The 12,146-nt window shown below is 42.8% G+C and overlaps 6 protein-coding genes across 6 annotated transcripts; 3 read left to right on the forward strand and 3 right to left on the reverse strand.

Moving 5' to 3' along the window:
• Positions 1-118: 118 nt before the first annotated feature.
• SS1G_01317 (hypothetical protein) lies at positions 119-2,852 on the reverse strand (the record flags this gene model as incomplete). Its single annotated transcript, XM_001597073.1, has 2 exons — positions 119-1,960; positions 2,016-2,852. The coding sequence occupies 2 exons, from the start codon at positions 2,850-2,852 to the stop codon at positions 119-121; spliced, it is 2,679 nt and encodes an 892-aa protein (XP_001597123.1).
• An 838-nt stretch (positions 2,853-3,690) lies between these two features.
• SS1G_01318 (predicted protein) lies at positions 3,691-5,506 on the reverse strand (the record flags this gene model as incomplete). The annotated part of the gene is made up of 3 exons (XM_001597074.1): positions 3,691-4,119; positions 4,213-4,476; positions 4,529-5,506. 3 exons carry the CDS (start codon positions 5,504-5,506, stop codon positions 3,691-3,693), a joined length of 1,671 nt encoding a protein of 556 aa, XP_001597124.1.
• Positions 5,507-6,939: 1,433 nt separating this feature from the next.
• On the reverse strand, positions 6,940-7,905 carry SS1G_01319 (predicted protein; the record flags this gene model as incomplete). Its single annotated transcript, XM_001597075.1, has 3 exons — positions 6,940-7,251; positions 7,321-7,415; positions 7,470-7,905. 3 exons carry the CDS (start codon positions 7,903-7,905, stop codon positions 6,940-6,942), a joined length of 843 nt encoding a protein of 280 aa, XP_001597125.1.
• A 1,037-nt stretch (positions 7,906-8,942) lies between these two features.
• SS1G_01320 (predicted protein) lies at positions 8,943-9,343 on the forward strand (the record flags this gene model as incomplete). Its single annotated transcript, XM_001597076.1, has 2 exons — positions 8,943-9,065; positions 9,134-9,343. The coding sequence occupies 2 exons, from the start codon at positions 8,943-8,945 to the stop codon at positions 9,341-9,343; spliced, it is 333 nt and encodes a 110-aa protein (XP_001597126.1).
• Positions 9,344-9,690: 347 nt separating this feature from the next.
• SS1G_01321 (predicted protein) lies at positions 9,691-9,792 on the forward strand (the record flags this gene model as incomplete). The annotated part of the gene is made up of 1 exon (XM_001597077.1): positions 9,691-9,792. The coding sequence occupies one exon, from the start codon at positions 9,691-9,693 to the stop codon at positions 9,790-9,792; it is 102 nt and encodes a 33-aa protein (XP_001597127.1).
• Positions 9,793-10,298: 506 nt separating this feature from the next.
• SS1G_01322 (predicted protein) lies at positions 10,299-11,605 on the forward strand (the record flags this gene model as incomplete). The annotated part of the gene is made up of 5 exons (XM_001597078.1): positions 10,299-10,348; positions 10,459-10,718; positions 10,800-10,881; positions 10,993-11,158; positions 11,207-11,605. 5 exons carry the CDS (start codon positions 10,299-10,301, stop codon positions 11,603-11,605), a joined length of 957 nt encoding a protein of 318 aa, XP_001597128.1.
• Between the last annotated feature and the right edge of the window lie 541 nt (positions 11,606-12,146).

Consider the following 12,146-nt stretch of genomic DNA (forward strand, 5'->3'; position numbering starts at 1 on the left):
TATCGTTATACAAATATCTTACAAACAATGACTGCAGCACTTGTATCCACTAGCTCCATCTCTATAAACCCAGAGAATTTCCTCAATCGTACACTAGCCACATCTAAATATCGTAAATCTATTTTTCATCCATGCCAGTCATTAACCCGCTTGCTTTTGTCTCCACGATCTTAAAGGCATCCTTATTTCCCAGACCCTTCTCCGCTCTTTCATAAGCCCCATCACTTCTATCGCACAATGTATCTAAATCCTCCTCCGTCAGAATCTCGTCGCCTTCTTTGCACATGTATACCTCGCCATCTTTTAATAATAACGCTCTCAATGCATCCGCACTCATTCCTTCTTTCGTATCCATTTTTTGTCCCATTGTTTTAAAGCCTCCTTTTTTGATAACCAATTTCTCTAATCTACGTTTTGCATCGGCACTCATGAGCAAACTTTCTTCAACAGTGCCCTTGGTAGCGAGACGAAATACGACAACAGGTTTGGTTTGGCCGATACGGTGGGCACGATCCTGAGCTTGGAGATCTTGTTGTGGGTTCCAATCACTATCAAATAGGATCACTGTATCAGCACTTGCCAGATTGATACCTTGTCCCCCGGCTCTGGTTGAAAGAAGAAATAGTTTGAAATCTGGGTCCTCGTTGAACTCTTTGATTTGTTGGCGACGAAAGTCTTGCGCAACGCTTCCATCGATTCGACATACTTTCCAGCCTCGCAATTCACGTGCGTAGTCTTCGAGGATATCGAGTTGAGTTTTGAACTGTGAGAAAATGAGAACCTTGTGACCACGAGAAAAGAGTGAGGGGAGAAGTCGATCGAGAAGTAACATTTTCCCAGACGAAGTCACCAGAGTCTCGTTCAGTGGAATAACAGAACCTGCCGACCAGGGGTTATAAAAATTTAGAGGAGAATTGCAAACCAATCTCATCTGCATAACAGGATTTCCCAACTTTTTACTAGAAATCTCCTTTCTTGCAAGTTCAAGGATTTTCGCCGTTTCGTCTTCATTCCCGTTCTTGTTCTTGATTTCGGCCTCCTCCTTTTTAGCATACTCTGCTGCAAGTTTTGTCTCGAATTCATCATCACTCAACTTATCCTCCTCAGATGCATCGGCTTCTTCGTAGACTTTTCTTCCCCGCGAATCTCTGCTGCGAACACTAACAGCTGGTGATGCAGTCCGGCTACACTTTGCGGACTTACTAATTGGTAATGGAAGCGAATCCTCAATTAACTTGCGCTTCCTGCCTGGCTTTCCCTTTTCTACTGGCGCATGTAACAGAGCACCATCTTTATTCTTAGGCGGTCTGCCGGGCTTCCTCTTCGGCATCATTTGTTGGAATGCATTCTTTATTATTGGAGTAGGTTCCGAAGCGGCATTTTTGTTTTTGATTCGATGCGCCAGTGGTTTCTCGTCTTCGCTATCGGAGCCTTCCAGATTTGTTTCATCTTTGACTGTAGTTTCAACTGACTTCTTCGATTCTTTCTCGATGGCTTTTCCCCCTGTCAATCTTTCCACTACTTTTTCCTCCAGATACTTCCGCAGGTCAGCAGTCTTATCTCCAATCTTATTGTACAATTCCATCTGCTCCTTTGTCATCGGTGCATAAAGGACATATTCCCGCTTTTTCGGAAGCATATGCTCGACATCAGCCTTTACTCGTCGCAACAATAATGGCTGAAGAATCAAGTGCATCTTTTTGACTAGATCTTGTTTCATTTGATCGGCAATGAAGTCCTCGGTACCTTCCTCATCCTGTAAATCACTAAAGTCGAACCAACTTTCGAACATTTCCCATTGTGTGAATATTGTAGGCAAAAGAAAGTTCAGTAATGACCACAGCTCTTTCAGATTGTTTTGTAATGGTGTTCCCGTAATCAAAAGACGTGTAGCAGATGTAAAGGTCCTCAGTGTTTGAAACAGTTTAGACTCGGAGTTCTTCATCCGGTGGCCTTCATCCTGTCTTATACGTCAGTCATGAGATATCATATCGTACGACGAATATATGACTTACAATGATGATGAACTCCCAATTTATCTTCGAAAGATCCGCATGATCTCGAAGAACAATCTCTGGACTTGTACAGACAACAGGGAAATTTTCATCAGGACGACCACCCTTAATATGCCTCATCATCTGCGTGCGAAAAAGTTCCTTTCGTTGAGGTGGCGTACCATGATATAACAGAACCGGTACACTAGGGGTCCATTTCTGGAATTCCTCAATCCAGTTCGAAAGTGTACTCAGCGGTGCAACAATTAGATGCGGACCCAGATAACTTTCCTTCTCTCTCAGCAATGCAATAAGCGAAATCGTTTGAATTGTCTTTCCTAAGCCCATCTCATCTGCCAAGATCCCAGACATTCCTTGTATGCAAATTTCGTACATCCACGTCAAACCCTCTAATTGGTATTCTCGCATCGTTCCACCAACCATACACTTAGGTTGTTCTGCCATTGTTAAATCATGTTCCCCCAATGCTTTCCCATCCATCCCACTCCCAACACGTCCCAAGACCCTTGTCTTCCCTACCAGCACTTCCCCAAATGCGGCGCTCTTGCTTAGCAGTTCATCTAGTTGTCTAGCTTTGGCCTCCCGTTCCGCCTTCGATTCATTGTGCTCTGTTCTCTTCCTCGCAATTGCCTTTCGTCTTCGTTCTTCGGCCTTGAAGTTCGCTATGCGTGCCTTCTCCTCTTCTTCAAATATCTTCTTTCCTTCTTCGGTGGCAAAATTCACGTCGAAATCGGACAATTCCTCAGCGCCCAACTCCTCAGGAGGGGAAGATGGAACACTGCTACGTGGTTTCGATGTAGGTGTTTGTGAGCCACTCATGCTAGGCTCTGAACTCATGGTTGAAGGAAAAACGTTCTCTTGGATATGCGGTTGAGCAATTGCGTTCAGCCTTTATTGCTTTAATTAGGCTTTGCTTGATCAGCAATAATCACAGAGTAAAGTAACCGATAGCTTGACCCCCGGACGCCTTACGAAAGCGAAAAATTTAAGTCAATAGATCCGTAAATACACAATTAGCTGATATGCCTCCATGGAAGATTCAAAGTTTGTGACGGCGAAGCTATTCACGAAACCACAGGCCGACAAACAATTGCAACTCAACCCCGACTAGATTTCTCCTAGGCTTGAAATTTAATATGGGATGGAGTTCATAGAGGGAAAATTCAAACAGAAATTGTACGACGCTGAACATAAAATGCTCAAAACTAAAAATGAGTTTTCTGATCGGTATTGGTGCATGAGACGCGTAAATTGATTTTGACGCGAAGTGAAGTCATGTCGTCACTGATTGATGAATAAGGCGTGACGTGATTAGTAATCACTTTCTACAGTTATCCTGGGTGATCTCTATGCGCACCCAAATGATATCATCCCTCATTGAGTTCAACTGTCTAGATGCCGAATGCCACAGATGAATGATTTATTAGAAGCTTTTGAAGACTTATAAAACAGGTCATGTAATTCTACGACTACATAAGCTTAATGAATGATATCACGAATATCGATTGTATTACTAATGCAAAATGTTTGGTATAGTCAACAACATGGCTCCATCTTAGAAGAAGTCGGAGAATATAGATATAGACATTGGCTATAGTTAGACCAAATCGTTCATGAATTTACTACTACTAATACTACTATAGACATGGACATAATAGAAGAAGGAAAACTGTTCTCAGGCTGGCGGATCGAGAAGCGCGTTAACGAACGACATTTTCTTCATAGCATTTTTCATGATTTCCTTTTGTTCTTGAAGCTCCAGTTCTTTCGCCTCTGCAGCTTCAAGCTCAGCAATGGCTCTTTTTTTGTGGGCGTCAATAGCGACTTGAAGCAGCCTGTTTTCCTCCGCAGCTCTTCCCCTGTGAGCCCTGATAGCGAGTTCCAGCTGATTATGATGTATCTCAGCTTCGAGGATTTTCCGCAATTGAATTTGTCGCTCTTTTTCCAAATGATCGTTCAACTGAGATGTGTGGTCTTGAATATCCATCTGCTGTGTTTCAGGCTTGAGAGAAGGTACTTGGACTTCGATAGTCGATACCGCCGGATTGTTGTTAGAAGATACACTCAGTACTGATACCGCAGGGTGATAATCCGAACTTTCCTCCTAAAACCTCTATGTTAGAATTCTCGATTCTTGTTAATGCGTGGTATGTGCTGCACATCTATATTTGAAATGATATGAAGCAGCGCGGCTTACTTGAGCTTTCAAATCAACCGGAACTACACGCTGGCTCCTGACCAACTCCCCCGGCCCCAAGCTGTGGCGCATTCTCTTAGTCGGTTCCTCCTCCTCGTGACATTGAAAGCCAATGTCTGAGGTACGGTGACGCTTCGATCCAGCTGCTCCAAGCTCCGGCTTACCGAGAATGGGTATGGAAACTTCTTTAGCAGCTAGCAACTCCGTTTGCATGTGAGGTTCTGTTCCTTTCTTGTCCGTGGCTTTCTGTGTTCGATAGAACACCTGAGTTCTCTTGATTAGCAGTAATACAGTGACTCGTCCGATGCATTTTTACCTTGATCTGTTCCCTGCTCAATCCAGTTTCTTCTTGTAGTTTGTTCATCACAGGATTATCTAAGTGATTGTATTTTAAATACTGAGCCATTAAAATGACATGCTGGTGGGGTGAAAGATCTAACGGCTGTGCACCTTTCAAATTTGCCTCGGCAGTAGGATTAGTTTGCTGAAAAGTAACGTTAACAACCCTTAAATCATTCCAAAATACGGAAATTGCACTTGCCTGGGAAGAGTTCTCAGTTGGGTTTTCAAGAATCAAACTTGAGGGCTTGTCCTGGCGAAATGTCGATTTCACACCGTAAGGCTTCCCAGCCCTTTTAGGTTGTTCTTCAGAAACACAAATAGCCTCACCCTGGGCCTTTTCAATGGCGCTTGGAGTTCTTGCATCAAAGTTATGCTTTTCTTTTCCCTTAGTGTTCCAATATCTGCAAACATTTGGACATTTTCGGTAAAACCCTAGATCAGCAAGACGTTTTGATACCATGCGCCACATTTCATCTGCCGTAATTGCTTCAAGCTTCAGTGCTTTCTCACGTTCTCGTTGGCCCTTAATGCATTCGAACGCAATAGCATCCTCTTCCTCCGACCAGTTGTTTCCTTCCATCCACGGTATGGAATCATCATCCTTGAGATCTTCTAGAGGCAAACCATCACCTTCCGCAACATCCTCTTCAACATCCTCGTCATCTTCCTCATCTTCTTTTTGGAGGCCGTCACTATCACTGATGTCCCATATGGTATGTGGGGTTTTCTTTGCCTGTTTTGATGGAGCACTCTTGTTGATACGGTTCCATTTGGCGTAAATAGCACCTGCCTGGCGATCGTATCCGCACGCGTTCAATTCATCGGCGACCTCCTGCCAGAATCCATGATGGGCTCCCTTCATTTTACCATTTTCCAACCGATGAAATATTTCTTTCAGCTTGGCAAGCTCTCTAGATCCCCATCTAGTAAGTGGTTTGCGCTCAGGATCCATCATAGGATTTTTTGGGTAGTGGCGGATGAATTAGACAAGATTCATTAATCAAAAAATGATTTTAAAAGTTTGGCAGCTATAGGGAACAGAAGAAGTTTAGAAGTAAAAGTGTATTCATTAATAACTAGAGTAAATGATGTGAGTTAAAAGTGAAAACGAAGCGATTCACTTTACGTGTTTTGTACAATTGATAAACCGAAGAGTTGTAGTGTTTGCAGGATACACCATGAAGAAAATAGAAATTCTACAGCACACAACAATCGCGGGGCCAATCCTGTGCCGCAGTAGACTATTGCGTCGAGTGGATTCGCGCGCGTATTGAAATGTTTAAATGAGGAAGTCACATGCACCCCACGATCCTTGTCCATCGACCTACACTTCATTGGTCGGCATGAGTTGGGAGTATTATCTAATGATAAGCCTTACATCCTGATCCAATGTGTTGGAAATTCATCATAAACTCACTCCCGGTGATGAGCCACTGCCACAGTTCCGAAATATTGCATGATTGACGACATGACCATCCTCCTCCATTTTCTCCACGCTGTCGTTGTTGTGATTGTGATTCCAGGTTACTGGGGGGAGGCTGAATCATCGTTACTGTTGAAAACTCGAAGTTGCCTGACACCCTGCTTGCGTCAACAATAATGCGCCTTAGCTATAGTCTTTCTGCTTTCATCTAATCTGTCTGATGGGACGTCATGCTTTGAGCTGCAGTTGTGGAATTCAGTACTAAGGCAAGGTCGTTTGATAGGAGGCAAGTCTGAGTATGGCAGCTCATCAGTTCTCGAGTCTTCCTCTAATTGTCTTGGCGTTTTCGAACATTGGACCCCATGCCATTGCTTACAGCTCGTGGTTGCTGGACGCTCACACTGTCGGGAAACAAATTGTCTCTGGGCGGATCAACAAGTATCTACGACGTGCAGCTCAGACATGATTATGGATGACTTATCGACGGGCAAGAACAGTCCCTGTTTAGTCCTTGCAGAGCAAGCCTCCCGGTTGAAGTCTTTAGATAGCATCGAAGCTTTTCCATCTCGCCGAGGGGCTTCCACTATTTTGCTGCTCCTTGGATTCGAGCGACTTCAATATTCTCTTGGCGGTCCTGACCTTCACATCTGACTAACGATATTTATGTCTTAGACATGGGCAGCTGCGCTTTTGCGGATTCTGTCCTCACGGCTGAAAATATATTTCGTCTATTTGGCACGGCTAATACGAGACCTTTCAGTTCATTTCGGGAGGTAATACGTGGGCTAAGCGATCGAGGAGAGGTACAATTTTCAAGACTAGATGCTTGTACTGGGCATTAATAGGTAAGATAAGTATAAAATGCTGCAAGAGCCCCACGCCGTATTATTTCGAAGCAACACTCAAATCCATGCTTTGACTTTATGCTAATCCTTCCAAAAGTTCAGCCAACCACTTTTCCCTTACAAACTTCTCTTCTTTCCATGGCCCCTCACCCTTCCATTGGTGGTGACTTTCGCATCTAATTTACTAAACCACTTCCACAACCATTCCTTTTGGTCTTCAGTCGCCCCGCATAACAAAATTCCCTTCAACTCCTCAACTCCGTAGTCCTTACACCTCAGCTGCGGAATTGCATGAAGAAGATCATCTGTCCATTTACCTGTCTTTTCGAGCTTGCGTCTTTTCAATGGTAACCCTAACATTTTTCGAGTCTCGCCATCTGGATCGTCATCAAGTTCGCGTGTGGAACGTTTAGTGGATGATTTAATCTTCTGGGGCGGAATTTGATTAGTGAATGTGGATGATCAAGATGAAGAATGAGGGTGTGACGCGGGCCTTACTTCTTCCCCGGCAAGGGCTTTCTTCACCAGTTCGATTTCTTTCTGCTGTTGCCTTTTCTTAAATTCAGAGACGGGCTCGGGGACATTTCCCGTAGCTATCAGATTCATTAATATCATAAATTCGGAATATCAGGCGAGACAATGCATACCTCGACGTGCATTATCTTTCTCTCTTCGCTCTTGGGCTTCTAAACGCTCTATTGATCGTAAAAGGTGATCGCGCTCTCTGGCAATGATAGCTCTTTCACTTAGTCCCTTAAAAGAAGTATCGATCACAGCGATTAGTTGCTTTCTGAGTTCCTCAATCCGTAACCTTACTTCGGTCTTTGGTTTCAGCTCATTTTTGAATGGTAAAGGCATCTTTGAGCTTTTCAGCCTTTCCATGGGACTTTCATAGTCTTCTTCGCCGTCGCCAAATATGTCACGAAAGGTGTTTTTTTCTGGCTCTTCGTAGGTTCCGTGTTGAGAAATTGGCATTGAATTTTTCTTTGAAAGGCTTGGAATTTCATTTTCTTCGGGTACCTGAAGCTTAGCTTTGATGACCTCTCTTCGTAAGAACGCTTGAAGGCCGAGCTTCTTCGTCATGGTTTCAAGATCTGGATAGTCAGTGACTTGATAGTTTCATCAAGGAGGAGGATACGGGTCAGTACTCTTATTTACTGTAGAAGAGTTTAATTTGCCAAAGCAATATCGACTTCTAGCACCATATCGAAGGTGCGGGGACAAGCAAAGGTTGTGGTGAATCTCAGACAAAATTTACCAATAAGGCGACAATATACCGACAACACTGACCCCCTGAATATGTTCGGCAATAAAAATGGTGATCGTCAATGCCTACTAAGACGAGAGTAATATTGCAAAAATTTAAATGCAATTTAGTCTGAAAGCAACAGCGAAATTCTATCATCCATTATATTTTCACCTATACAAATACATTCTATCCATCTCCTATCAGACGATAACTTTGTCCCACATCCATTCTTTACAGTATATGTAACAAATCCTTCAAAGCCCACAACCCCGAGCCAAATAAAAATTCTTGGTTAAATAGAGCAGAGCTAGAACAAGTATGATCACGAAATTGTTTCGCAATTACAATACATGTTCTTCAAATCATGTTAATCGCCATGTATCCATCCATCGTTTGTCGTGTTACAGGCAGCAGCTCATGTTGCTTCCGCATAATCATTTGTTTGCAATTCTCTCAACAACAATGGTAATTTTCAGCTTCTTCTCAACTAATCACGAATACTCTGGAGTAGGTAAATGCATAATCCTGTTCCGTGAAGGTTCGGCTATTGGGTCTATATGGGACTCGTGTAGGATCACTTATTCTTCACGAAGAATGACTCTCGAAGAAATGTCCTTATCAAAACCCAATCAGTCAGAATCACTCAACTCTGGATCCTCGCTACACGAATGGTCGCAATTTGAGCGTCACCATTTCCTCACAGCATTACCATCTGTCGACATTGTCTCCTTTGAAGGCTTGAAGCCAGAAATTTCCGAAAGGATTTTCGAGCTCATTTCGGAGGGACTCGCGAAAGAAAATATAATGAAGACGCCACAGGAAGATCAGTGCTTATACCAGCAGTACAAAGCCAACTTTGAAGACAATAAATATGACGGCCGCCTCGCTGAACATCGATGGGAGGCGATCGCTCGCAACCTTGAAGCTCGAGGATTTCAAAGAAGGACAAGGGTCGCCTGTGCTAGTCACTGGGCAGTCAAGCGCAATTAGTTTGGTTATAATGAAAGTTGCACTTTTATGGTTTATCTCCTTTGCACAGTCAATACTAACCTTTAATAATAGATCCAGGAAGAATACGTCGAAGAAGAAGCGCAGCGCGATTTAGATATTGTTCTTACCGAAGCACAGCAAGACGAGCTTGAGGTTGCCTATAAGATCAACAAGCACCCAGATAATGAAACAGAAGCTGCTTTGGCAGAAAAAGTGGAACTGCTCCCCCATGAAGTGAAGGTATGTGCTCAGTTTTGGTATTATTTTCAAATAGAATGCTAAAATTGTTCTTTTAAGACATGGTTCGAGAAAAAGAATGGCAGAAGCGAGTCAGTCAGATCAACAGGACATTCAAGGAAAAGGCAACGCCAGACGAGCCCACATAACGACAATTTTCACTCAGCTTCGCCAGTCATTGCTTCCCGAACGAATCATACAACAACATCATTTGCAATGAATCCCATGGCAACACCGTTTACAATGAAACCCATAAAGTAAGAGTTCGAAAGTATGACTTCTTTCTCAAAGTCAACACTTTCCGAATCATCAAACCTTGATTTCGGCTTCTCGAAGAACTTTGCGGATCTCTGTACGCAAGAGCGACAAAGGTTATAGTCAGAATACAAAGAATGCCAAAAGACGATACAGGAGGCAGGGGACGATATCAAGAAGCACGAGCACGAGGCCCGGAAGAACCTTCTGGCCGTTCAGACTTTGAAGAGACAACTTGATGGAGACGAACGGAAATTGGAGTTATTGCGTAGACACATTGAGAGCTTGTAATGATGGAGTTTTAGATGTAAGTGCAGAGTGTGATTGCCGCATGTTTAAGTTTGCAAGCATTTAGAGAGATATCTTCATAGTTGAAATCGTAGTGATGAATGCTTTGATTGATGAGCACAGATTCAGGCAGGGTTGCAGTGCATGACAATGAGAGTTGATTGGGTTTCCTACAAGTATTGATACTATACTTATCCACTTGGAAGTGAGAGTAAGAATCTGCTAGCTGTGACTTTGGCCTATCACTCAGGTTTTGAGGTCTGATTAGCTTAATGATTCGTTGAATTCACTTAACTTTCATCTATTTCAACTTTTAAACACTGAGAGCTGAAGTTTAGTCCCCGCCACTAGTATGACTAGCTTTGGCACTTAATATTTAATCCTCAACTTGTTTCTTCCATCCTTTTTATTTTTCTAAAAGTCCAACACCCGACACCCGAGATCACTTTTCCTCAATATGGTTCGTCGCTCTCTTGTAACCTCTTCTTACCTACCTTACGGTCAGTAGTAAGTAATGATCACTATCTTTTTTGTATCGTGCAATGCTGCACTCAGTTTGAATATGTTTATCTTTAGTAACTTTCTTAAAGCAATATCACTGACTCCTCTCTTCATAGCCCAGGGCTTTCAACAAAAATGAAACACGAACCGGATCCAACTTCGTCAAATACAGATCCAAATTTGGTTTGGACTGAGCAGGAAGAGAAAGTTTTGGTTCAGCTTGTGGAAAAATACCAAGAAAGAGTTGATAATGGTGAAATCTCCATTGAGACTTTATTCGATGAAGTATCCATTGAGCTTTATGAATTAGGAGTTGGTACAGAAAGAACCGGTGCTGCTTGCAATCAAATCTGGTTTCGGATACATGATGGCCGGTGTAAGTTGAATTTACAAGGATGGGGAAACAATAAACATCTAAATGCTGATTCTGACGATTTTGATCCTGATGAATCTAAAGGTGATTCCACAGATGGGGATGAGGAAAGTAGAGAACTTGATGATAAGATTGTGGGAAGTCAAAAGAAGAAGAGAACATCAGAGTAATGGACGAGGGAAGAATCGAGAATTGTCTACCAATTGATTGAAAGACAGAAATTGCAGGCAGCAAAGAAAACATCAGCGAAAGAAGCTTCAGCTCACAAAAGACCCAGACCACAAAGCCTGATCTTGACAGACAATGATAGGGTATTCAATGCACAAACTGGTAGTGCTTCGAGAGACACAAACATACCCAAAAAGCCACGGCTTGATATAACTCCAGTCAAAGCATCAGGCAACAGCCACAGTGGTTTTCTGCCACAAGCTGCCATAGATAAGGTAAGTACTCCTATCTTGATTTCCCGAGAAAAACTAACACACAGTCAGAATCATCTCCCAAATTTCTCTTTTTCAACCTTTGCCCGAAAGCCTGTCGAGCCAGTAACCCCAAAAAGATATCTTGATGAACCGAATACACCCATGAAAATAAATTCCTTCCCCTTAGTACTCACAAACAAAACAGGCACCGCACTAAGCTCACACAAAGATCTTTACTCCACTGAGTTCAAAGAAATAATGCTCACCGAGTATCGAAAAATTGAGGAAAAACTCGCAGCATCTGCCGAAAGAAAAAAGAAGCTACAGGATAAGATTCTTGCATACCAAACCAGGGCCGAGATGGAACGCAAAGCCGCTGAGGCTGGTCAGAGAGGAGTGGAAGTGGAGGAGAGAATTGAAGCTTCTTTGAGAGGGGTATTGGGTCACTTTGAGCATTTTATTGGTTAAGGAGATGCCTTCTGGAAGTTTTTTGCAAGGTGCGGGGGTTGGTTTTAATTGGTAGAGGAAGGAAGTTAGTTTGATGAATAGGAAGGCGGTTGGTAGCTGATGATGGATCGCTAAGGCTCTGATCTAATATATGCTCAAATTTGCCCTTTCCTATTTCAGTATTTCTTTACAAATATAGAAGATGTGTGTTCTCAACTCACCTCGAAACTAATTGGTAGTGTGCCTTTTGATTGACGGATTAGCAGATGCTATTACTCAGCCAGCCATGTGTACTTAGCCCATGTTGTTGTCTTTTGGGCTATGAGATCTGCTCCTCGAATTCCTCTCTGTTTCAAAGATGATAGGGAATCTATCTGGTGGTTAAACAAGAATAGATGAAGTTAATAACAATATTCGACTTCCCAGACACTTATACCTCCAATCGCACGCAGGCCATTGATTCACTCAATATAATCTCGGGATTATCCGACTTTTTGTAAGATCTTGATTAGTTTAAATGACACACCACAATGCTCCCGAGAAGTTTGATCTATCTTTTCTT

This window comes from Sclerotinia sclerotiorum, genomic scaffold (genome assembly GCF_000146945.2).
Source record: "Sclerotinia sclerotiorum 1980 UF-70 scaffold_2 genomic scaffold, whole genome shotgun sequence".
NCBI classification, from domain to species: Eukaryota; Fungi; Ascomycota; class Leotiomycetes; order Helotiales; family Sclerotiniaceae; genus Sclerotinia; species Sclerotinia sclerotiorum.